This window comes from Salpingoeca rosetta (genome assembly GCF_000188695.1).
Source record: "Salpingoeca rosetta unplaced genomic scaffold supercont1.15, whole genome shotgun sequence".
NCBI classification, from domain to species: domain Eukaryota; class Choanoflagellata; order Craspedida; family Salpingoecidae; genus Salpingoeca; species Salpingoeca rosetta.
Genome location: NW_004754919.1, coordinates 639,176 through 663,982, shown reverse-complemented (window position 1 = coordinate 663,982; position 24,807 = coordinate 639,176). Strand labels below are relative to the sequence as shown.

Genomic DNA, 24,807 nt, shown 5'->3' with positions numbered 1-24,807 from the left:
TCACTCTCTCACAGGTGTACTCACTCACAGACACACTCAAACACACACACACACACACACACACACACACACACACACACACACACACACACACACACACACACACACACACGACATACCGTGCAGGTGAAGGTGGGCATATGGGATGGTCCAGCATGGTCGCCCCACTGGGTGTCGACGGCGTGCCCAGTCTTGGTGGAGAACTCGTTGAGGAGAGCGCGTGCGTTGGCCATGACGAGCGGTGGATGGGGGGGGGGGGAGGAGGCGATAGCAGGAAAGGCGGTGTGTCGGATGCGGAGAGGGAAAGGGGTTGAGTGTATGTCGACGGTTCACTTGACTGCTTGGCTGGACTGCTTGAGAGGGACGGCGAGCTTGGGGAAAATGAACAAGCGCAGCGAAGACATCTCTCCCCACTCCCAACACCAACGCCAGCGGCAGGGTGGCGCTGACACAACAACTTGACGACAAGTCATTCCGTTGTCAACAAAATTCGTCGTCGAGTTGTGGTTGTGGTCGTGTTGTTGTTGTGGTCGTCGTGTTGTGTGAGTGGTCGTCGAGTTGTGCGTGTTGTGTGTGTATGTGTTTTTCTGTGGTGTGTTGTGTGTATCTGTGGTGTTGCTTGCGTGTGCAGGGCGCTCACACTCTTGCGCTTGTGCGGTCGTGCAATGTGTTTACCATCATCTCACAGCTCGTTGCTTACAAAAATGCCGAGTTCTGTTGTGCTTGACTCATACTTGACTTGCGCGCGTGTATGCGAGTGGCGTTTACTTCCCTCCTTCCACTCACTGTTCCGGCCACCACTTTGGCCAGTGTAACGACACGGGGCACATGTCACCAGGCTCATCACCATCCTGTGGGACAACAGCCAGCTGTGCGCCTTTTGCGGGCTCAAGACGAATCATCGCCAGCGCATGCACACCAGCCTGGTGGTGGTGGTGGTGGTGGTGGTGGTTGGGGTGAGCAGGAAAGCGTGGATGGAATAGAGGAAAAAGGCACACAGACACACACAGACACATACAGACACACACAGACACACACACACACACACACAGACACACACAGACACACACACACACACACACACACACAGACGCAGACACACACATATGCATGCATGCACCACAGACCTGTGATCTGACATCGCCCACTGCCTTTCCAGTCTCTGTGTTGATGACCTTGCTCCCTGGCGCAACCCTGGCAACGGACAGAACGAAGAAAGAAGTAAGAAGGCTGTCGTCGTACGTGGTGTGAGACACACATGTGCATACGATCAGACACACGGAGACATGAAAGACACACACACACACACAGACAGACAGACACAGACACAGACAGACAGACACAGACACAGACAGACAGACAGACAGACAGACAGACACTCACACACACACACACACACACACACACACACACACACACACATACACACACACAGACACACACAATACAAGTGCGCACGTGGTTGGCGCGTGGAGGGTGATGGGCATGAGGCGTTTCCGCGTCATGCCCATGTGGTGCGTGCGCGCCGTCAGCTCCTGCCCAATGTAGCACCCTTTTGTCCATGATACTGCCATGGCAGAATACCACTCCGTGAGGAATGAATGGCTGTGTGCACTCGTGCGTCTTGTCTGAAACGATGGGAATACGTCACAAACACAAATACCCACACAGACCCACCCGCAGACCCACCCACAGCCCAAAGTCACCCCCCCCCACACCACAAGCGCACATCAGACTGCTGGTGTTCGTGCGGATGCCGCCACCAACCTCCGTGGAGATAGTCGAGGTTGCACTGCAGAGGAAGCGACTTCTTTGGCTGGTGGTCGACAGGGCCCTCACCTGAAACACGATTCGAGGGCGCACCCGTGCACATGTGTGAGTGGAAGATAGGCGCAGCACGCACATAGGGAAAGCACGCACATGCATGAACACACACACGCACAAGCAAACAAACAAACAAACAAACAAACAAACAAACAAACAAACACGCGCACGCATGCACGCGCGCGCTGTAAAGGTACTGACCGAACCCCATTGAGATGCGAAGCTGCTGATACGTGTGCTCATCGTGGGCAGCGTTGTCGTCGCTGTCGCTGTCGGTAGAAGGCCGTGTACACACGCCACGCCACAGGCTGCGGCAGTACGGTTCTCTGAATTGCAGGAAGAAGGTGGCGGCGATGATTTGGACAGCGCGTGTATGGGAATGGGTCCAAGTGTCAATCATAGCCAACATAGTGTGTTGCCGTGTGTGCATGTGTGTGTGTGTTTGTGTGCAGGCAATCATGTGTTCATGCCTGCAGGCTTACGTCTGGTGTATCCTCGGGTCTGGCTGGAAGTTGAGCACGTCAAAGTTAGCGGTGAGCTGCTTTAGGCTGTTCTCATCGACATTCATCCCAACAACACTGTCGACGGTATCCGACACGTCCCTGAACTCCACCTGTAATTGAGTATGGTGGACGAGGCGGACGAGGCGGGGCCGGGAGCATGAAGTGAGCCCATGGCGGAGATTCGACGCAGCAGCGTTCACACGCAGAGTGACGCAAGAACACGTGCACACACACATGCATGTATGTACATATGCACACCCCTGACACACATTCACAAATACATATATACACACGTGTACACACACACACACACACACACACACACACACATGCACACACACTTGGGAACGAAGGCGAAAGCGGGTAAAGTAGTCGGCGACGCTGCGGATGAGTGGACGTGGAAGGTCCAGATAAAACCGCTCTGGGGAGATGCGATGTACAAAAGCATCCACAAGGACCCGACCTTTCGGGTTCAAGAGCATTGAGAATCGCACGTCCTTGTCCTCCATCTCCACCACGTCATTCGTCAGCATCCCCTGCAGGAACTCGGCACCGTCGGCACCATCCACTTGCAGCACGCTGCGGCTGTCGCCAAGCGCCACCACCTGCGCCTCACTCGCATTCACAGACAACCATCGCTGCTGGCGCTGTTTGGCGCCGGCAGTCGCCGCCACACTCAGCGAGCGCCAGCACCCAAATAGTTTGCGAGTACCAGCACCAGCGCCAGCGCCAGCGCCAAGACGGGCGACAACAGCACTCCTCACATGTCTGCTGCTGCTGGTGCACCTCGCAGCCACTCTCGTCATCGTCATCATCTCTTTGGTTGTTCGTTTTCTCCTCGTCCTGCTGACTCAGCAGTTGTCGATAATTATATGAAATCTTCTTCAAATCCTCCCAACCTTCATTTGGAGCGGCGAAGACCAAGCAGACAGCAGAAGACGCGAGCACAAGAAGGCAAACCACCTCCAACCACCAACCACAACCACAACCACAACCACAAGCCCATATTATCATCCGCATCATCATCCTCCTCGTTTTTGTACCGTGAAGAAAGAGACCACAAGCAGTGTATCAAGGCAACCAGCACCATGTCTCTTCCCGTGATTGTTGTGACCATCTTCTTCGCCGTTGTGGCGTTGTTTGGCTTCTTCATTGCAGGACGCAACAGCAAAGACAGAGGGTGCGTGCATTTGCGTTTGGCGTGGTGTGAGCGCCCACAGCGACCACGATATGTGTATGCGTGTGCGTGCGTGTGTGTGTGTGTGTGGAAAGAAGGAAGATGTGGCTATGTTGCTTTGGGTGCAAGCATATGCATGATGTGTGAACGTGTGTGAACGTGTGTGTGTGTGTTTGTTTGTTTGTGCGGAAGCACGTGTGCAGGTGATACACGCGTGCATGTGTACACACGGGTGTGCGTTTGCGCACGTGGTTGCTGGTGAGTGTGACTTGATCACGCGTGTGATCATGCATGAGCTGCCACGCTGATATCTCACCCACATTGCCATATTTCCATCCTTGGACTGCTTTCCTCCTCTGCAGGCTTGTTCAGACCATGTGGGTGACAACAGCGTTGTGCTTGTGGCTGTTCTGGCTCTGTGCATACCTTTCGCAAATCAACCCGCTCGTCGCACCGTCGCTGAAGGCAAAGGACGTCTGTGTCAACGACGGCGCCGACGTCATCTGCTGAATGCAACGAATGTAACACCAACAACCACCATCAACAACCACCATCAACGACCACCTTCAAGGACCAGCCATCCACCCATCAACGATCCCGATGATGTCGCTGTCATTCCATGGACCATTCCGTGCTGAAGTACACACAAGTTGACCTTCGTTTCCTCCGACCACACCCCACTTCCTGTTAATTTGACCCCTCCCCCGCGTCTGCTTGTCACCGCTTCTCCACCTTACTGCGACCTTGTTCATCTTGAATGGTTTTAGGCATTTTGTGTGTGTGTGTGTGTGTGTGTGTGTGTGTGTGTGTGTGTGTGTGTGTGTGTGTGTGTGTGTGTGTGTGTGTGTGTGTGTCGAGAGAGCGCGCGCGCGTGTGTGTGTCGTGTTTCGTGCACTTGTGTGTGTGTGTGTGTGTGTGTCTTGTGAGCCCTTACTTGTCTCCACTTCATTCTGTTCCCTCGTGAGCGTGTTGGCGTGTTGCTTTTCAACCGCCGTGCCCAGATTGATGTCGTTGCTGTCGGCAGCATGCTCAGGACGCTGCTGGCTCGTGTTTGTGCTGTTGCTTGCTGTTCGTGTTCATGTCACGTTGCGCTTGCTGTTGCTGCTGTAATACACAACTTCCTTTGCAACTCACAGATGGATTTAGTGGAAGGGTGTGTGTGTGTGTGTGTGTGTGCTTTTCAAATCATCTCTGTATCCCTAGTCCCTGATCAGCTGAGCACAACAACATGCCATCAGATTAATTGATGAGCGGTCTACTTTACACCCTCGAGTCTACGTTGTGTAAGTCATGTCATGTAAGGACTGATAAGCAAATCACCACAAAAAGTATGGATGGGTGCGTGTGTATGTGTGTATCTGTATGTGTGTGGAGGTGTGTGTTCGCAAGAGCAATGTGTGTTTCGGTTAAAACACGAGAGACAGCACCCATCGGAAACACCAGAGCAACAGCGCAACGCCCACCGCGACTGCGATTGTTTGTGTGCATGTGTGTGTGTTGTGGTGGGGGATACAGAGTGGTGAGGACGGCGCAATGAATACAATATCCACAGCGTGAAAAGCAAGTACGAAATGCGAAAGCAGACACACACACACAGACAAAGGCACGGACACACACACACACACAGACACAAACACAGACACACATATGCACACGTTAAAACACATGTGCACACATAAACAAACACACAAAAACACACAAGCAAGCAAACAACCATAGCAAGCAAACAGCACATCATCACGGCGCACCAATTAGGACGGCTGCTGGGGTGCGGTAGGCCTCTGGAAGTCGTCGCAACAAAGGCTGTGGCAGATACATGAGCACGCGGACCTGCGCCACCGCAGCAGCCTTTGCCTCCTCACCACCATCACCATCACCATCACCATCGCCACCATCCCGCTTCGTTGCATCGAGGATTGCGTCAACGCGCTGTTGCGATTCGCGCATGGACGTCAGGAACTTATCGGTCGAGTCTTTCATCTGTTTAACCTGCCGTGTGAACACGTGCGGATGTGTGTATGTGTGTGCGTATGTGTGTGTGAATGTGAGTGTGTGTGAATGTGAATGTGAGTGTACGCGTGCGAGTGAGTGAGTATGTATGTATGTCTATGTGTGTGTGAATGTGTTTGTGCCTGTTGCTTGTTGGCTCGAGATACAACAGACAGAGACCGGTACCTGCTGGCTGAGCTGCTTGAGGGTTTCGGCGTTCTCATCCAAGGTTGCCTTGAGCGAGTCGTGCAGCGAATCAACGTGCTGTGTGGAGCAATTAAAAAGGCACGAGGTGGTGCAGATGAGACAGTACACGTGGATGCAATTGGCAATGGGAGATGCACACGTGTGCACACGCCACAGCAGGGGCAACTCCACGGGCTCCAAAGGTTGGGTGTCTCCCAGAAGAACAGAGGCAGACGCAAATGCATTAACGCACATACACAGACAAACAAACAAACAAACAAACAAACAAACAAAACACACAAACAAACAAAACACAAACAAACAAACAAAAAAAAAAACAAAAAAAAAAAAACCAACCACACGAACAAGCATTCCTTGGGCGCACCTGCTTGAGCTGCTTCCTGGACTTTTCCAGGCGCTTCTCCACGCGGTCAAACTCCGGCATGTGCAGCTGAAACTGATCCTCAACCTGTTCGTGGTGGTGTCATGATGGTGGTGGGGGTCATTGCGTATGAAATTAGTGTGGGTGATTGATTGACTGTCAACGCACGGTATGTCACGTCACATCACGCCATCACAACTTGTGGTGGATACGCACGTGGGATTGGAGATCGCGAATGCACACCACGAGCTTGTGCACATCCTCGTTCCGTTGCTGTTCGAGGTGGTGGTGATGGTGATGGGGGTGGGGTGGTGTCGGTGTTTTGCGGCGAGAATGAGGTGGCGTTCATGATATGACGGTCAAAAACGAAGCACAACACGAACACACACGAACACACACACACACACACACACACACACACACACACACACACACACACACACACACACACACACACAGAGACACACACACACACAGACAGGTAGACAGACAAACACACAGACACAGACCCATGCACAATACAGACGCACACACCCACGCACAAACACGCGCGTCACCTGAATTTTTGTCTCGATCACGTCGACCTGACCAAGGAGAAACTGCGCATCCAACTGCAGCTGCTCAAGCGCAACATCCTTTTCGCTGCCTGTCGTGTTGTTGTTGTTGTTGTTGTTTGAGGGAGGGGTTTGCACAGCGGCGAGGAGGCAAGGAGCATACGCGCATTACAAAGGTGGATATTGTGAGGACTGCACAGATAGACACGCACACACACACGCAGATACACACAGACACAAACACATCGACACAGACACAAAAAGACATTGCGTGCCCACCGAGGGAGGATGCTGGGGACGCGGTCTCTGCGCGCATCTGCTGCTGCTGCCGCTCCGTCGCTGTTTTGCTGCGGCGGCCAAACCCTAGGGCCTGGCGATGATGATGGTGATGGTGATGATGGTGGTGGTCAAGGAGGAGAGTTCGTGACGATGTATGCAGTGATGGTGTGCATACGAGGCACAATTCAATACAGAAACACAGACACATACATACATACATACATACATACATACATACATACATACATACATACATACATACGTACGTACATACATACATACATACATACATACATACATACATACATACATACATACATACACATTCATACATACATACACACACAGACACAGACACACAGACACAGACACACCTTGCCCGTGGAGGTCATGCGATCGCGAATGGCTCTTTTGACTTCACCGCTGCTCTGTGATGTCCATTTGAGGCCTGCGCTCACACTCGCGGGAAGTCGATGTCTCTTCTTTTCCTTCGCTGGCGGCTTGAGTGTGTCATGTGATGCCTGCACGCGACCACCGCGGTCCTTCAACTCATCACCATCGTGCTGCTGCTGCTGCTGCTGCTGTTCCATGACAGGGGCAAGCCGACCGCCCACGAACCCACCGCCACCATCCCTCTGCTGCTGCTGCTCCTGGCGGTGGTGTCGTTGCACCACCTCATCATCACTTACATATCGGTGTGGCTCTTTCTGGTGTTGTCGCCTCAGCCCGCCATGCAAACCATCATCACCACGGCCACCATCACGAAACCCACGACCGTGCACGGGCTCAAACACGGTGCCACCACTGCCCCTACCCTTTCGAGGGCGCACCCCTGCATCTTCTCCTTCTTGCTCCACCACCACCTCCACACCATCATCGGTTGCGGTGCGCTGCCTGCCTCTCGTGCCCGTTGTCGACGATGTCGACGATGATGTGGACGGTTTGACATATGTAAAGTCGCCATATGCAGGCTCACTTCCCTCCACCCACGACTCCACTCGCCCCCGCCGCAACTGCTGCTGCTGCTGCTGATCGAATTGCGCTTGCTCTACCAGCTCACCCATTCGCCACCGCTGCTGCTGCTGCTGCTGTTGTTGTTGTTGCTGCTGTTGCTGCTGCTGTGCATGGCGTGATGAGGGCGTGAATGGATCGGCGCTGGAGCGGCGGGGTCGTCGGACGTCGCGTCCACCACTCTGTTGCGGCTCCTGCTCTCCACGTGTGTCAATGTCTTGCGTCATGTGGGCGTGACGTGGATGCGCGTCGTCGCGCGTGAGAGAGCGGCTTGGCGACACGGATCGCGCTGCTGCCTCCGCGCCAACATCAAGACGGCGGCCGTGTGCACCAAGTTGTCGACCACCACCATCATCATCAATGTCATCGTAATCCCCGCCATTCGCTATCAAGATATCGTCGCGGCTGCCCCTCTGCCGGTGTCTGTGTCGCCCTGTCCTCCCGTCCTCATCCTCACCACCACCACCATCCTCACCACCACCCATCCCACCATGCGTGGGCCCTTCATCGCCATCACCATCGCCATCACCATGATTGTCACCACGGCGACCACCACCCGTGAAAAATGTACGCGCGCGGTCAAACACGTATGTCGATATGGCCTTCTTGCCGCCACCATCCTTGCCATCACGGCTACCCTTCGCATCACCCCCACCCCCACCCCCACCCCCAGCAGCAGCAGCGCCACCGCTGGTGCTGCTGTTGCTGGGGCCGCCAGCCAGGCGGTGCAGTGCTGATTGCGATCGCGTTGGGCGTGTGCTGCCGCGACGTGCACCACCGCCGTCGCCATCGCCACCTTGCCGCCCGCGAAACGATGTCGACACGCGTCGATATGGCGACGAGTGCGGAAGAGAGGTGGAAGCGTGCAGTGCCGTGCCCGCTACTCCCGAGCCGTCATCATGCGTGGGTGACGCTGACCGGTTGTGGCTCCGACTAACTCGCGTTGGGCGGGCGGTTGCCTGTGCTCCCTGCTGGCCTGACAGCGTCGGCGTCGGCTTGCTGATGGCAGGCGTGTGGGGTGGCGTGGCAGCCCCTGCCGTGCGCACGTGTGCGCCTCTCGCTGCAGCCGAGGGCGGCAGCGGTGTTGCCGGTGCTGTTGCCGTTGTGCCAGATGGTGGCGCTGTGTCTGCGTACGTGGATGACGAAGACGAGGTGGACTGCGGTGGGCGCGGTGACGCCGATTGGTGGCGGCGGAGGCGGCTACCTGGGGACGGCAGCAAGTCCACGGCGCGGGGTGCTGCTCCGCCCGTCATCACCGTTGGTGACACGGACAGCTCGCGCTGTTGGCGGTGGGCGTGGCTAGTGGACGGAAAGTCCTCCTCGCTCACAGACAGCGCAACACCGCCACCACGCCTCCCTGCATCGCCCGTTCCCGTTCCTGCTGTTCCTGCGCCTGTTGCTGCTGTTGCCAGCGCACTGGTGGAGGGCACACGTGAGGTTGCATTGTCGCTCGTGCTTGAGACGGATGGGGAGCGGGACCCCTTGCTTGACGCCGCGTCCGCTGCTGGTGCTGCTGGTGCTGCCAGCGCTGCTGCTGTTGACGAGGGCTTGCCACTTCGCCGCGTGGTCGATGTCAATGACGTGGAGGGCGATGATGAGCCCTGTCATGTTGGGGGACGGTGGGACGGTGGTGTGAGTGAGTGAGTGAGTGAGACGGGCACGTGCCCACGGTAGAGTGTCAAGTGTGCATTCCTCCAACCTTCGGGGTGTCCTTTGTTGCGTGTTCATGAAGTCGGCTGAAGGGCTTCATTCTGGAAAACCACACACACACACACACACACACAGGCACGCACACGCACACACACACACACAGACACAGACACACATACACACAGACACACAGACACGCACACACACACACACACACACACACACACACACACACACACACACACACACACACAATTACACAAGCCAGCGCGTAAGCGATTAGCAAAAGTGATGTGGCAGACGTGGACGCAAAGACAACGTGAAGAACAACGGCATCATGAATACCAAGGACCACAAACACATAGAATGAACAGGGGCGTCTAGTTCGACCAATGTGCGTAATCACTCCACTTACAGGATCCGCGCTGGTGTTGGTTGAGGCGGAGATTGCAAACACAGTTGGGCAGCATGTGGCAGGGCGTTGTACGTGTACATGTGCATGTGTGTACGTTGTGGGTGAGGGTGAGGGAGAGAGAGAGTGTGCATGTGTGTATGTGTGTGTAAGTGTGTGTGTATGTGTGTAAATGTGAGACAAAACCGTTTGCCATCACACACACGCACGCACACACACAGACACACAGACACACAGACATGAGGGCATCACTGCCTGCACGTACAGAGCGGTTTCTTTGTTGGTTTCGGTTCGTTGGCGATGACGCGCCGTCGCTCCTCCCGCACTTCCTGTTCCATGTGCACACACACATACATACAGACAGTGAAGACGCATGAGACATACGAGTGCGTGTGCGTGTGTGTGTGTGTGTGTGCGCGTGCGCGTGCGCGTGCGTGCGTGTGTATATGCCTAGAAGATGCATGAGTAAAGCAGCCACGCAACACCAGCGATGCTTTGCACCAGCATTGGTGGGCAGCGTCACCACCCACGTGCAGTCGACTGTTGAGATCGGAGACTTGTTTCTTGCAGCGAACAAGCTGCTTGTGCTTTTGCTTCAGCTCTTTCTGAGTTGCACTGCACACGCACATGCCAAAGAAGTGACAGCATGAGTGACCTCGATGGTACCAATCAATCACTGAGAAGCTGTCATCACAGAATGTGTCCGTCACCACACACAGCCAGCCAGCCAGCCAGCTAGACAGACAGAGAGTCAGACATTCACATGCACAATGTGCACATGTGTGACGTACTCTGGGTTGCGGTTGAGTTGCACCCATTCGCGCTCAACCTTGACGAGTTTCTCCTGCTTCTCTTCCTTGTCCTGTCTGTGGGCGATGTCGTGGGAGTGGTGATAGGATGTGGAAAGGAAAGGGGTGAGAGTGGAAAGGACAGGAGGTTGAGCACGAGAGGCAACACGAGATGATCATGGGAAGAGTGGGAAGTTGCCCATGAGGAAGTGTGCCCACGCAGGCAGATGACACGACGAAACAAGTGAGCACTCTGATGCAACACACACACACACCACACACGCAAACACATACACACACACACAGTCACACGCACACACACACACACACAATCACACGCCCACAAACACACTTGAGCTTGTTGGTTTCGACGCGAATGCTGCGAAGTTTGTCGGCCATTTCGCTGTCCTCCAATGCATCCAGATCATAATCGTAATCATCATCATCGTCATCGTCATCATCATCATCATCATCATCATCATCATCGAAGCTCTCATCATCCTCATCGTCTTCCTCTTCCTCAGACACGTCGTACTCGTCACCATCACTATCACCATCACTATCACCATCATCTTCGTTACGTTGACCACTGTCACCACCACCACCGCCGCCGCGTTTCTCCTTTCCTGCCACCCGCTGGTCCTCCCAGCCAGAGCCTTCGCTGTCCGTGTCATACCCGGTCTTTGAGCCGTCCTTCTTTCGATAGTGGCGCACGTGTGCAATGCTGAGTCGTGAAATGCCCTTGCTGCGCCTGTGTTTGCTCTTCTTGCCGCCACGACCACCGCCATCATGTCCTCCGTCAGTGCCACCAGCAGCGCTGCCACCGCGTTGCGTTTGCTCCACGTCAGCCGCACCCCGCTCGCTTGCACCGCGGCTGCCTGGCAGGGTCTGGTGCCGTGTGCGCTCCAGCCGGCGTTGCTCCTGCTGTGAACGCGAGCGACTGCCACTCCTGTGGGGACTGTCGATGACAACTGCGTCCACGTCTTCGTCGTACCGCGCCTTTGTTGCGTGGCTGGACCGGCCCCTCGTCCTGCTTCGGCCGCTGCGCTGGGGCTGCTGGCTGCCACGCACGCCCATCTCGCTGTCATCCTCATCGTGCGTGCGCCACTCGTCGTCACCATCATCACCATCGCCGACATCGCTGGCTGCCGACGGCGCATCGGCCCCGTCCTTGGCGTCGCCCTTCCGCTTCCATCGGTTCAACAGGTTGCCTGGCGTGTTCACCAGCTGTTGCAGCATCTTCTTGCGTTTGCGGTGCACTGCGTCCAGGTCGGCGTGCGACCTTGACCGGGGCATGCCCTCCTCGTCCTCGTCCTCCTCCACCATCGCAGAGGAACGGGTTGCACCCACCGCGGCACGGCCGCTGCCGCTGCTGCCGTCGTAGCCGCGCGCGTGTTCATTACGGTATTGGCCGTGCCGCGACCCCGGTGGAGGCGAGACGCTGCTGGGCCGGCGGTGTGGTCCGCGTGGGTGCGGGTCCGCTTGCGCAAAGCGGTGATGGTCGTTGTGGTGGCCGCCCTGCTGCTCCTGCTGTGACATGGCGGCTCCCATGTCGCGGCGTGCTGGGGAGTGACCGGTTGGTCGATACCCGCGTCCAGTTACAGAACTCTGGGTGCGGGATGGTGTTGTTGTCGCTGATGTTGACGCGGATGTTGGCGGGGATGTTGTTATTGGGGAGTGCGGCTTTGGCTTGCGAAGGTTCGTCCCCGGGAACGAGAAGGGCACGCGGAAGTCAGACAGGGTTTGTCGTTTCTTCTTTCCGCTCACATTTGCTGCTGTCGGCGTTGGCGAGGTCGCACCAAGTGATGAGTTCGGCGTAGTTGTGCCTCTGCTTCGGCCCGCTGTCCTGGGGCTGGGGCTCGCAGCCTCTGACGGTGATCGCCCGCTCAGGTGTTGTGTTACCGACGATGATGTGCGATCCCTTGTGCGTGGCGCGTGCACAGATGTGCTTGTTGGCTGCGGCGTGGTGAATCGTACCCGCGAAACAGAGGCCGCCTGTTCATTGGGCAACTGCTGTCCGCCACCATGGTGAGGGTTGTCCTCCACCTGCAGCGACATGCGCGCATGCCTTTGTTCTTGCAGGGGTTGGCTGCTGCCACCGCCAACCCCGCCAGTGCGCGGCATCGCCCGTCGCAGCGAAGGAACAAAGATCTCACGGTCCACTGCAATGAAGATCAGGCCAGCATGAGAGGAGGCGCAGGTGCAGGTCGTTATGTGAATGAACACACAAGAACACAAGAAGAAGGTGGTGGCAGATGTGCACGTCTTCTGCTCTTGTGGTTGGTGGTGCGCGCAAAAAGAAAACTGCAGCGGAAACAAGCAAGAAGGAAAAAAAAAAAGAAAGAGCTCTGCCATGGCCCGGAATCGAACCGGGAGTAACGCGACCACAACGCGTAGTGTTACCATTACACCACCACGGCTCAAGCTCTTGCCGTTGCCGGGCAAATTTCGCATAGTTCATCTCTACCCGACACCCCCCACCTGGCCATTTCGTGTGATTTGAGAGAAGCAAAAAAGCAGAAGAGGAGGAACTTGCTGTTGTGATTTGACATGCACGTGATGCTTCCTTCTCTCCACACTCCACGCACCCACGTGTGTCTTCTTGTCTTGTCTTGCTTGTGAATGGTCTCTCTGTGTCTGTGCGTTGTATTCCCTTCCTTCCTTCTTTCATCCACACTCCCTTCCTACCACCGTCTCCTTCCTTCCCAGACGCATGGCGTCCGTCCTGCGAGCAGCGCCAGTGCTGGTGCTAGTGCTGGTGGCAGCAGCATGGAACCGATGTAACCTTCAGCAGCATGCATGCCCCTGCATGTGCGCGGCAGAGGTGGTGTTTGCGGAGGATGATGCCGGCGCGCTGCACATCAACACAAGCGACCCAATGAGCCAGCCCGTGCTGGTCAACGGCGTGAACATGGGCGCAGTGTTTGATGCGGTGGCGGCACAGCAGAGCATGCTTCAGGCATACCAGAGCGTGATGGACACGCAGCAGAGCAGGATCAGCATGCAGCAAAGCAGGATTGCGATGCAGCAAGACAGGATCGCCGCCCTGGAAGCGGAGGTGTGCAGCCAAAAGATGCAAACGCACACGGTGGGGCAATTGCAGTCCTCGCAGTCGGCGCAGTGGCTTGGCGGCGTTCTGGCGAACAACAGCGGCGTGATCTACGCTGCCCCGTTCAATGCCGATTCTGTCCTCCTTATTGACACGACTACAAACACGGTCGACGTCACCAGCATCGCGGGTTTTACGTCCGGTGGCGGCAAGTGGGCTGGGGCCGTGTTGGCGGAGAACGGGCTGATCTACATGTTTGCCGCTTCTGCCACAAGCATGCTCGTCGTCGACCCCGAGACCAATACTCCCGATACCACAAGCATCCAGGGGCTTGATTCCACGTCCAACAAGTGGTACAGCGGCGTGTTGGCGGATAATGGGCTCATCCTTGGCGTCCCGTTTGCAGCAGATTCTGTGCTGATTGTCGACACGACAAAAAACACAGCAGACACCAGCACCCTGAGCGGGCTGAGCGGTAGAAACAAGTGGTACGGCGGTATGCAGGCAGCCAATGGCCTCATCTACTGCATCCCGTGCAGTGCGACGTCCGTGCTCATCATCGACCCCATCGCGCTCACGCTCGACACCAGCACCATCCAAAACCTCAGTTCACAGTCGTTCAAGTGGTACGGAGGCGTGCTGGCGAACAATGGGCTTATCTTCACGATCCCCTCCACAGCAGACACAACGCTCGTCATCAACACGGCAACCGACACCACGGACACACTGGTTGTGTCAGACGTGACGGCAGGGGGCAAGTGGGTCGGCGGGGTGCTGGCGCCCAACGGAAACGTCATTGGCATCACGCACGGCGCAACAGCGGTGTTCATCTTGGACCCTGCGAGCAACACGACCGACACCAGCACCCTCGCTGGCTTCGCGGGGGATAATGCGAAGTGGATGGACGGTGTGTTGGCTCCCAACGGCCTTATCTACGGTATCCCCCACAACACCGACACCGTGCTCGTCGTCGACCCGGGATGCTGATGCCTTTGATTTTGATATTGGTGTTGATACACAGGCTCGGTGTTGGATGCGTGCGTGTGTGTGTGTGTGTGTGTGTGTGTGTGTGTGTGTGTGTGTGTGTGTGTGTGTGTGTGTGTGTGTGTGTGTGTGTGTGTGTGTGTGTGTGTGTGTGTGTGTGTGTGATTTACACCCATGCTCGCACAGCCTCCCAAGCTCGATACGCATTGACAGGACGGTTAGAGCGTCCATTTATTGCCTTTGTCCGAGCATGCCGTGCGCTAATGGTCAGGTGTTAGCCACGCCACTGGCCTTGCTCAAGCAAATAACAGGGCTGATGTGATTTGTAATACAACCAAGCCAGATACAGGTGCCATGATGTGACAATGTCCATCACAGACACACAACAGTGGTGGAACGAAAAGAAGAAACATCTATGCATGAAGGGGGGGGGGACTTGACAGGCAACGATGTGAGCGAGCAAACACGTGCACATATATGCACATGATGTAACCACGTACAGACATACATAAACACAGCTACAAGTGAAGCAAGCAAACTAGTGAAACAAACAAGGGCACCAAGCAAGTAAACAGACAGACACACACACACGAACACACACACACACACACACATACAAACAAACAAGTAGGCAAGCAACCAGAGCAACCGCCTACAGCAGCTTAAGCAGGTCGGCGACGGCGCGGGCAGCGCGGTGGAATGCGCGCGGGAACGCGTCGAGCAGGGCGACACCACGTGGCGTCTTCAGATGCGCATTGTTGGAGATGGCGTCAATCACAACGCAATCATCGCGCATGATGTAACCCAGGACGAGGCGTGCCGAGGGCGAGACGCCAAACACAGCGACGCCGGGCATGTCGGACCCGTTGGTGGTGGCCACGCTGTCGCCCAGCACGCAGCGAGAGGCGGGCGGGCGCGCACCCATCATGATGCGCATGAAGTGGTTGTGGCAGCACTGCATCAGGTCAAACGGCTCCGCAGTTGTGGTGGAGGTGGCGTCCTGCTCGCGTTGTGCCTGCTCGCCAAAGCCCATGAGGTAGTTCATGAGGACGGGCGGGCGCCGCTTGTGTGTCTTGATTCGCTCCTTGTGCACACGCGCGGCGCCGCGAAGCAGCAGGGCAGCCTTTGTGAGCTGCTGCTGCTGCTTCCTCTCCTCTCCAGCAGCATCGCTGTTGCCGCTGCTGTCGTCATTGCTGTCGCCTTCTTCCTGCCTTTCCTTCACATCATCACCACCATCGCCACCATCGCCACCATCAGCGTACAGGGCGTCCCTGGCTGCGACCACAAATGCGTCCATGAGAGCAGAGTTGGCGGTGATGACGATGTTACGGCCGTTGCGGAAGTGCCGCGTGCTCACCACCTCCGCCACCCCATTGAGATCGGGGATAGCCAGGTCGGCAAGTGCAAGCTGCAGCGTCGCCTGGAACAGCGCGTCGACAGAGAGGCCCTTTGCCCGCGCTGCATCCCGCCCAAAGGCGTCGGACACGATATGCCGCGTGCCCACCGCCGACGTGGCCGACACCCGGTCCAAGGCGAGTGCCATGCCCGCCTGCATAGCGCTGCGCACCTCATCGCTCCAGTCGTCAAAGCGCGTGCCTGCCGGTGGCGCGATGCGGTGCAGGTCCCCTGCCGTCGTCGGCGCCGTCAACGTCGATGGCGATGAGGAGGAAAGGGAGGACGCGAGCGTGTCTGCGTACTGGTACACGTGCGATGCGAAAAAGATGGCCGGTGTTCCGTCCATAAACACATGGTCAAAGGCAAATGCAGCAGTGGCGTCGCGGAGCACACACAGCGTGTGCTTGTCGCCAACAGCACCGCCTTCACTGCCTGAGCGAATGAACTCCATTGCGCCGTGCACAGGGTTCTCTGGAGACAGGGCCACGCTGTCCGCGCGAGGGAACAGGGCGACGGCAAAGTCTGCGTCCTGCACCTCGTCCCAGATGGCGTGCCACGTGTCATCGCTGCCCAGCGCCGCCATCAGGGTTGGACGCACCACATACGTCAGCTGGCAGAACCCAAGCTGCTGCTGCTGCTGCTGCTGCTGCTGCTGCTGCTGCTGCTGCTGCTCGTCGTTGGCGGCTTCCTTGCCTTGGCCGGGCTGCTGGGCCTCCTCTTCTTCTGCCTGGACAATGCGGGTGAGATCGGCGGCCACGTCGTCCGCAGTGGCGTCCGCGGGCACGCGAACCACGTACACGGCCGTGCCGCACGTCACTGCAAGCACAAGGTCGTCGGGGCACGAGCGACCACCGACGACGGTGGCGCTCTTCTCCACCATGTGCTCCTTGCCGTCCGCGCTGCCGCGGACACGGCGCATGGTCCACATCTCCACGAGGGGCTGCTTCGTCTGCCTGTGGCCGGCCAGCACCTCGTCCGGCAGGGTGTTGGTGAGGGCCTTGCGCTTCATCTCACGTATGCCGCACACCAGGGTGGCGGCACGCCACACCATGGGCGACCACGGCCCACAGGCGTGTGCAGCGATGTCCTTGCTCTCCTGGAACGAAGCCGGCTGCAGCATGGTGAAGAAGCTGATGTGGTGGAAGTTGGGTACGGGCAGCATCAAGAAGAACGCGCGCAGCAAGTCGCTGACAGCCTTCATTGTGATGCGCTTGGTGCCCTCGCCTTGCGCGAGGGCGTCACGGTATGGGGCCAGGGACTCCACGAACCACGTCGCTGCCTCCACAGGCATGTTCTCGCACGCGTGCACCATCAGCTCATCAAAGCTCGGGCACTGCCACTCGGGCAAGGCGTCATCGTAATCCATCGTGGTGCAAGCGAAGAGGGTTGTGAGGGGAGTTTCTGGAGTGGCAGTGCTCGTAGTGTTGGATGATTGGGAAGAGATCAACACTCAACCAGTGTTTTGCTGTGATGGGGCTGACACGATCTGATGTGAAGTGAGTGTGATGAAGACACAAACAATGTGAAGGAAGGGGACTGTACTCGCTACGCACACGCGCGCGCACGAATAGACAGGCGCAACACATGAAGCGACAACACATGAAAGTACACCTAGTCAAAAGCACGCAAAGCAAGACAGAAGACAGGAGAGCTGTCTCGAGGGGATGTTTGTGCAGGACCTAGACTTCATGTTGTATTCTAAACTACCTATCTCTGCCCAAGCAAGAGAGAACCCAAGAGTATCACATGCAGAGGACACACACACACACACACACACACACACACACACACACACACACACACACACACACACACACACACACACACACACACACACACACATCTGCACAAAAACACACACACATCAGCATCCTGGGTCGATGGCCAGGACAACCTCTGGGAAGAGCGGCAGGCCGTAGATGCGGCCGTTGGGGGCGAGGACACCGTCCCACCACCCGACGGGGCCTTCACCAACATCCGGCACAGCCACCATCGTGGTCGCGTTGGTGGCTGGGTTGAAGATGAGCGCGGGTGTCGAAGAGTAAGGGATGCAGACGATGTTGCCGTTGGCCGCCAAGGCGCCACCTGCCCACCTCGACGTGATGGTGCTGTTTGCGATGCGGATCATGTCAATGCTGTTGGTTGTCGGATCAATGACGAGCACGGTTCCAGCGCGTGCTGGAATGCCGTACACGAGCCCGTTCCTCGCGAGCACGCCACCCAGCCACTTGTATGCACCGGCCTCCAGCCCTTGGATGCTGGTGGTGTCCGCTGTGAGCGCGATGGGGTCAATGATGAGCACAAACGTCGCCGCAGATGGGAAGCAGTAGATGAGGCCATTGGCTGCCTGCACACCGCCATACCACTCAGTGCCGCTCCCAGAGAGCCCGTCCAGCGCAATGGTGGTGGTGATGTTGGTGGCTGGATCAACGATTAACACGGATGGGAATGCGTAGGGGATGGCGAAGATGAGGCCGTTGTCGGCAACCACACCGCTGGCCCACTTCAAGGCACCGCTGGGCAGAGAGTGGATGCTCGTGACGTCCACGTTGTTGGTCTCGGGGTCGACGACGAGCATGCTTGTGGCAGAAGCGGCAAACATGTAGATCAGCCCGTTCTCCGCCAACACGGCACCAGCCCACTTGCCGCCACCGGACGTAAAACCCGCGATGCTGGTGACGTCCGCGGTGTTGGTCGTGGGGTTGAGGATGAGGACAGAATCGGCATTGAACGGGGCAGCGTAGATCAAGCCGTTTCCCGCCAGTGCACCGCCCACCCATTTGTTGGAAGCACCACTCAACTGCCCAAACACGCTGGTGCTTGGTGTGCACACCTCCGCTTCCAGGGCGGCGATCCTGTCTTGCTGCACCGCAATCCTGCTTTGCTGCATGCTGATCCTGCTCTGCTGCGTGTCCATCACGCTCTGGTATGCCTGAAGCATGCTCTGCTGCGCCGCCACCGCATCAAACACTGCGCCCATGTTCACGCCGTTGACCAGCACGGGCTGGCTCATTGGGTCGCTTGTGTTGATGTGCAGCGCGCCGGCATCATCCTCCGCAAACACCACCTCTGCCGCGCACATGCAGGGGCATGCATGCTGCTGAAGGTTACATCGGTTGCATGCTGCTGCCACCAGCACTAGCACCAGCACTGGCACCAGCACTGGCGCTGCTCGCAGGACGGACGCCATGCGTCTGGGAAGGAAGGAGACGGTGATAGGAAGGGAAGGAAGGAAGGGGGAGACGGTGGTAGGAAGGGAGTGTGGATGAAGAGAAGGAAGGAAGGAAGGAAGGAAGGGAATACAACGCACAGACACAGAGAGACCATTCACAAGCAAGACAAGACAAGAAGACACACGTGGGTGCGTGGAGTGTGGAGAGAAGGAAGCATCACGTGTATGTCAAATCACAACAGCAAAGTTCCTCCTGTTCTGCTTTCTTGCTTCTCACACAATCAGAAACACACAAAATGGCCAGGTGGGGGGGTCGGGTAGAGATGAACTATGCGAAATTTGCCCGGCAACGGCAAGAGCTTGAGCCGTGGTGGTGTAATGGTAACACTACGCGTTGTGGTCGCGTTACTCCCGGTTCGATTCCGGGCCATGGCAGAGCTCTTTCTTTTTTTTTTTTGGTTGGGTGGTTTTGAGCGCGGAGCGAACACACGCACGTTGTTCATTTATTGGAGAGCGGTTGTTGCATTCACAGGCCGTTGAGGCGTTGCTTACACGACTACAGCTCCCCACTCGATACACCGACGACCACCATAATAACCACACTTGGCGCATTGGGCACCGCTCCTGCTTGTGGACATCGTGACCATGGTACGTCAACGTGTCGGCCGCGCTGCCTGCTCGTGCGATTGCCTCCCTGCCTGCTCCGCTGCGCTTCGTTCATTGCTGACCTTGCGTTTGTACTCGTGTTTGTGTTTGCTTGTGCGTGCGTGTTGTTCCGACGACGTGGTGCTGGGGTGACTTTGTTTGAACGGGGATAGGCGTGGCAGCCCTCACAGTATGAGGATGACTGGTACACGCCTCCACCCATGCTGGATGCCAGTGGAACGACGCAGGTTCGTACACATCCTCTGCCTGTGGTTGTGGCGCCATCCCCGCTGTACCATGAGCACGCGCGCCCATCCACTGACTCTTACTTACTCACTCACATACTCTCTCGCTCTCTTTTTCTCTTTCACACACACTCTCACATACTCATATACATGTGACAGGGCCATGACAGCTCGTGGGTGATGGGTGGTATGTTTCACCCCTTTGTCGTGCAAGACCCCATGCTGCCATACCAGCAGCAGCAGCAGCAGCAGCAGCAGCAGCAGCAGCAGCAGCAGCAGCAGCAGCAGCAAGAAGCCTTGCTCCCTGACCGTCGTGTCGGTTGGTCTGGGATGCCGCCAGCACAGCAATACTGTCAGCCGTTTCCACAACAGCCGCAGCCGCAACTTGAGCAGCCTGACGCCTCACGCTTTGACAACATTGTCATCCCGCCATCACAGACCTTGCAAGAGGCGATGATGGCACCGAGTGAAGACGTCACCACAAGCGCAGCCACCACCACAGCCCCTCAAAACAGCAGCGACAATGGCATGTATGACATGGCAACGGTGTTTGACAGCAGCCTGCACCTGTCGGATCCGTGGCCAGCGCACATGTCAAGCACCGGGGCGTTTCTGACGACGCCGGAAGCAGACGTGACGCTTCCCCCGTTAATCGACACCCACCCTGAGCCGATACAGCACCACCAGCAGCAGCAGCAGCAGGAACAGCAGCAACATCAGCAAAAGCAACAGCAGCAGCCGGCCAAGTCGTGGGCAGCCGTGACGAAGAAGAAGCAGCAAACGAAGAAGACAAAGAAGGCAGCGCGGCAACAAGACAAAGGTCACGTGTCCACACCGTGTCGCACACCAACACCGCCTGTCGCAGACACCAGCCACCAACACGGCAGCAATCACCAGCAAGCGGCTTGGCTCCAACAGCAGAAACGCGCTGAACCTCCCATCACAGCTGGCCCTGCAATAGGTGGTGTGCACCAGCATCCGCTTGCGTCAACGATGACGCCACCGCAGCCACGACTCGACCCCAGCGCAGTGGGCCGCGCGCCAGCACCGGCGCAGCTGCGGGCACCAATACAGCCAGCCACCGTCACCAGCACGTCCGTTGCTGTGCCTGTGCCACCGCCTGCGCTAACATCTCACACGCTTCCCGTGTCATCATCGCCACTGCCATCGTCCGCAGCAGTGTCAGCGGTGGCCGCCAGCACAACACCAGCTTCAACGGGTGCGCCTGGTCTCCCGCCACTGCCCTCGCTCTCCAATATGGTGGTAGACACAGTAGGCACGCGCAATGCAGCGACATCAACAGCGACGCGAACACGAATCAGAGGAGTAGGACGCGGGGGAGCAACGATGACAGGACCGCAAGGACAGCAAGGACCGCAAGGACCGCAAGGACCGCAAGCACAGCAAGGACATGTCAAAGACAAGGGCAAGAAGAAACTAAACAAGGAGCAGCAACACCAGCAGCAACAACACCAACACCACCACCAGCAACAGCGAAAACAGCAGCAGCAGCAGCAGCAGCGAAAACAGCAACAGCAAAGAACTGGCCAGGGAAGAAGCCATGTGCCACATGCCCCGTCGGGTAAGGTGTGGGGCGGCAACAGCGTCGCCGTCGTTGGCCGCGCTGAGCGAACACCGACACCAACAACACCAACAACAGCACCAACAACAGCAGCAGCAGCAGCAGCAGCAACACCGGCGGCTGCTACAAACCGACGGCCACGACTGCGACCACCACCATCCAAACACACGTCCAAGAACACGTCGAAACAGCCGCAGCAGCAGCAGCAGCAGCCGCACGAGACTGATCATGCTCGTGCCAATGACAGTGTTGGTGGCTTCGATGGTGACGTGGACACGAGCGGGCGGTTGGTGCCGGTTGCGTCGAAGAAAGGGAAGAGCACGACACCACGTGCGTTTCGCTTCAAACACGCGCGCGGCGAGCTCATCACGCGTGCCATGTGCCAGATGGTACAGCATGGTGACACGACCAAGTACAACCCGCCGCACACGCCGCCCATGCCACGCGGCACGCGCTTCTACGTCATCCGCTCGTTTGGGGAAGACGACGTGCACAAGAGCGTCAAATACAACATCTGGACGTCGACTGCGCGTGGCAACGGCGTGTTGTCACGTGCGTTTGTCGACGCGCGACCCAACCCAGTGTATCTTCTCTTCTCTGTCAACCGCAGCTCACAGTTTGTGGGCATTGCGCAGCTGCTGAGCGTGTGCGACCAGACGCGCGAGTGCGGTGTGTGGTCCACGCCGCGGTGGAGCGGGGAGATGAAGGTACGATGGCTGTATGTCAAGGATGTGCCGTCGAGGCTTGTTGAGCACCTCAAGCTCAAGGCCAAGATGCGTGGCGGGCAGGTGGAGGTGCGCCCCATCAGCAACGTCCGTGACGTGACCTCTGTCCCCTACGACATTGGGTGCGAGTTTGTGAACATTTTTGCGTCGTACACTGCTCGCTCGAGCATCTTTGATGACTTCCCTGCCTATGATGAGGAAGAGGCCCGGCGTGATCGCCAGCGCAACCGCCAGCCGGGCGTCACCCCGCGCTGACGCTGTGTGGCGCAGGGGGTGGGGTGGGGGTGATTGTGTGTAAGCATGTGTACTTGTGTGCGTGTGTGTGTTTGTGGTCTGTGTGTGTAAGCATGTGTACTTGTGTATGTACTTGTGAGTGTGTGTGTGTGTGTGTTGGTGTAGTCGTTTGGACCGGTATTCACATGTGCAAGCGAGCACAATGTTCTCTGTTTGCGAGCACGCTGCCGCTTGCCAGTAAACAACTTGCAGTGTGACCGAATTGTTGCGACAAGTGCCTGAATCACTCTCATCCAACCAAAGCTGTGTGTCTGAATTGTGTAATGGACGACCCGCCCAACAACGCGCGCATACGGCAGCTGTGTGCATGGGAAACAACACCGTTAACAACCGATGTGACACTCTCAGAGGACAGGAAACAGCAGTGCAAAGAGAAGGAGGAGCGCCTACGAAACGTCAGAGACAAAGAAGCACACACACACACACACTCACACACACACACACACACACACACACACACACACACACACACACACGCACTCACCCACACACGCACACACTCACACGCACACTCACACACTTGCTAATCAGAAGGCAAATGCACGAACACCTACACGCATATGAGGATGGCATCACTTTCCCATTTGTGATCCGCGCTTCTCTGGATGCATCTCAAAGTACAGGTTGACCTTCTTCTTGAACTCCCGCTGATAAATCCTGACACACGCCGCATTCTGATAGAACAGCAAAGAGGCGCAAGCAAGACAGAGTCAGGGCAGGGAGAACATGGTGAGCATCGTACAAGGAGAGGAAAGAAGGGCAGGTGGTGAAAAGTGCTGGGCGAACAGAAGCAACTTGCATGTTGGGGGAGGGGTTGACATAAGCTCACAAGAACACAGTCAGGCACACGCTGAACATTCAAAGCATACGCATTCACGAGTACACAAGTGGGCACAGGTTGAACGTACAAACGGTTGAATACACACACAGAAACAGACAGACAGACAGACACACGCATGCACGGACACACACGGACACACAAACAGACAGACAGGCAGACAGACATACAGACCCACGCATGTACGGACACACACGGACACACAAAGACAGACAAACAGACAGACAAACAGACAGACACACGGACACACAGACAGACACACACCTCTTCTTGTCGTCGGCGCTCAAAGGGTGGTGTGTATCGCTTGCGGCCGATGAGCGAGGAGATGACACCATTGTTCTTCAAGCCACGTGTGATCTTGGACAACGCCGTCAGCGCATCCTCCGGCCGTTTTGCAACGGCAAGCCGCACCGTGTTGGCCACAAAGCGTGGATGCCTCATCGTTGTGTGCGTGTGCGTGTGTGTGTGTGTGTGTGTGTGTGTGTGTGTGTGTGTGTGTGTGTGGGTGTGGGTGGGTGCTGGCGTCACGTTGCCTCTTCTTACTGGCTCGTCTTCGTCGTGGCGGATACGGAAAAGTAGATGGCATCGTACATGGATTTCGGCAATTTGAGGCACACGACACCAACACACAGCACAGCACACACACAATAATGGAGGCGTGCACTGTGGCCAAGTTGCAGGAGCGGGTGCAGCGTGCACGTGCTTTCCTTGAACGGGAAGATGTGCAGAAACTGGTGACGCTGTACATGGTGGAGACTTTTACCCACGACCACCTACATTCCAGCATTCCATCGACATGGCTGGCAGCTCTTCTCTCAGCCTCCCACGATCAAGTGAGCATGGGGGTTGTTGCTTGGTGGTGTTGTTGTTTTGTTGGTGGTGGTGGTAGTAATGTGCCCTTGTGTGTGTGTGTGTGTGTGTGTGTGTGTGTGTGTGTGTGTGTGTGTGTGTGTGTGTGTGCGTGTGTGTGTGTGTGTGTGTGTGTGTGTGTATGTTTGCTTGTTGCCACTTGGGGCTGCTTAGCACTCAATCCTCGTGTGGCTGTGTTTTTTTTTTTTTTCACTCCACTTACCATCCACACACACGCACACACACACACACACACACACACACACACACGCAC

General features: G+C 56.7%; 9 protein-coding genes and 2 non-coding genes across 11 annotated transcripts in view; 5 read left to right on the top strand and 6 right to left on the bottom strand.

Moving 5' to 3' along the window:
* Nucleotides 1-706: 706 nt before the first annotated feature.
* PTSG_05939 (uncharacterized protein) lies at nucleotides 707-3,188 on the bottom strand. The gene is made up of 7 exons (XM_004992774.1): nucleotides 2,669-3,188; nucleotides 2,307-2,437; nucleotides 2,026-2,150; nucleotides 1,768-1,839; nucleotides 1,459-1,567; nucleotides 1,128-1,194; nucleotides 707-923 (listed from the first exon to the last, which is right to left on the bottom strand). The coding sequence occupies exons 1-7, from the start codon at nucleotides 3,140-3,142 to the stop codon at nucleotides 783-785; spliced, it is 1,119 nt and encodes a 372-aa protein (XP_004992831.1). The 5' UTR covers nucleotides 3,143-3,188; the 3' UTR covers nucleotides 707-782.
* Nucleotides 3,189-3,315: 127 nt separating this feature from the next.
* Nucleotides 3,316-4,014, top strand: PTSG_05938 (uncharacterized protein; the record flags this gene model as incomplete). The annotated part of the gene is made up of 2 exons (XM_004992773.1): nucleotides 3,316-3,507; nucleotides 3,867-4,014. Exons 1-2 carry the CDS (start codon nucleotides 3,416-3,418, stop codon nucleotides 4,012-4,014), a joined length of 240 nt encoding a protein of 79 aa, XP_004992830.1. The 5' UTR covers nucleotides 3,316-3,415.
* Nucleotides 4,015-4,712: 698 nt separating this feature from the next.
* PTSG_12369 (uncharacterized protein) lies at nucleotides 4,713-13,064 on the bottom strand. The gene is made up of 14 exons (XM_004992772.1): nucleotides 11,108-13,064; nucleotides 10,759-10,833; nucleotides 10,498-10,582; nucleotides 10,233-10,296; nucleotides 9,971-9,980; nucleotides 9,605-9,656; nucleotides 7,269-9,506; nucleotides 6,895-6,985; nucleotides 6,619-6,707; nucleotides 6,278-6,334; nucleotides 6,065-6,148; nucleotides 5,680-5,757; nucleotides 5,253-5,493; nucleotides 4,713-4,972 (listed from the first exon to the last, which is right to left on the bottom strand). The coding sequence occupies exons 1-14, from the start codon at nucleotides 12,877-12,879 to the stop codon at nucleotides 4,911-4,913; spliced, it is 4,998 nt and encodes a 1,665-aa protein (XP_004992829.1). The 5' UTR covers nucleotides 12,880-13,064; the 3' UTR covers nucleotides 4,713-4,910.
* Nucleotides 13,065-13,104: 40 nt separating this feature from the next.
* On the bottom strand, nucleotides 13,105-13,175 carry PTSG_20110. Its single transcript has one exon. It is a non-coding gene; the product is annotated as a tRNA-His (tRNA).
* Nucleotides 13,176-13,230: 55 nt separating this feature from the next.
* On the top strand, nucleotides 13,231-14,869 carry PTSG_05935 (uncharacterized protein). Its single transcript, XM_004992771.1, has one exon. The coding sequence runs from the start codon at nucleotides 13,469-13,471 to the stop codon at nucleotides 14,789-14,791; it is 1,323 nt and encodes a 440-aa protein (XP_004992828.1). The 5' UTR covers nucleotides 13,231-13,468; the 3' UTR covers nucleotides 14,792-14,869.
* A 137-nt stretch (nucleotides 14,870-15,006) lies between these two features.
* PTSG_05934 (uncharacterized protein) lies at nucleotides 15,007-17,624 on the bottom strand. The gene has a single exon (XM_004992770.1). It carries the CDS (start codon nucleotides 17,547-17,549, stop codon nucleotides 15,441-15,443), a length of 2,109 nt encoding a protein of 702 aa, XP_004992827.1. The 5' UTR covers nucleotides 17,550-17,624; the 3' UTR covers nucleotides 15,007-15,440.
* Nucleotides 17,625-18,047: 423 nt separating this feature from the next.
* PTSG_05933 (uncharacterized protein) lies at nucleotides 18,048-19,640 on the bottom strand (the record flags this gene model as incomplete). Its single annotated transcript, XM_004992769.1, has 1 exon — nucleotides 18,048-19,640. Exon 1 carries the CDS (start codon nucleotides 19,371-19,373, stop codon nucleotides 18,048-18,050), a length of 1,326 nt encoding a protein of 441 aa, XP_004992826.1. The 5' UTR covers nucleotides 19,374-19,640.
* Nucleotides 19,641-19,719: 79 nt separating this feature from the next.
* Nucleotides 19,720-19,790, top strand: PTSG_20109. The gene has a single exon. It is a non-coding gene; the product is annotated as a tRNA-His (tRNA).
* A 28-nt stretch (nucleotides 19,791-19,818) lies between these two features.
* Nucleotides 19,819-22,912, top strand: PTSG_05932 (Ythdf3 protein). The gene is made up of 3 exons (XM_004992768.1): nucleotides 19,819-20,003; nucleotides 20,174-20,248; nucleotides 20,405-22,912. The coding sequence occupies exons 1-3, from the start codon at nucleotides 20,001-20,003 to the stop codon at nucleotides 22,805-22,807; spliced, it is 2,481 nt and encodes an 826-aa protein (XP_004992825.1). The 5' UTR covers nucleotides 19,819-20,000; the 3' UTR covers nucleotides 22,808-22,912.
* Nucleotides 22,913-23,418: 506 nt separating this feature from the next.
* On the bottom strand, nucleotides 23,419-24,125 carry PTSG_05931 (uncharacterized protein; the record flags this gene model as incomplete). Its single annotated transcript, XM_004992767.1, has 2 exons — nucleotides 23,419-23,520; nucleotides 23,949-24,125. The coding sequence occupies 2 exons, from the start codon at nucleotides 24,123-24,125 to the stop codon at nucleotides 23,419-23,421; spliced, it is 279 nt and encodes a 92-aa protein (XP_004992824.1).
* Nucleotides 24,126-24,274: 149 nt separating this feature from the next.
* PTSG_05930 (uncharacterized protein) overlaps nucleotides 24,275-24,807 on the top strand; it is a gene marked incomplete at its 3' end in the record, with an annotated part of 3,201 nt that continues 2,668 nt past the window's right edge. Inside the window, exon 1 of the mRNA XM_004992766.1 lies at nucleotides 24,275-24,517. Within this exon, the coding sequence (XP_004992823.1) occupies nucleotides 24,335-24,517 (183 nt within the window). The 5' untranslated portion in view covers nucleotides 24,275-24,334. The remainder of the gene's footprint in view (nucleotides 24,518-24,807) is intronic.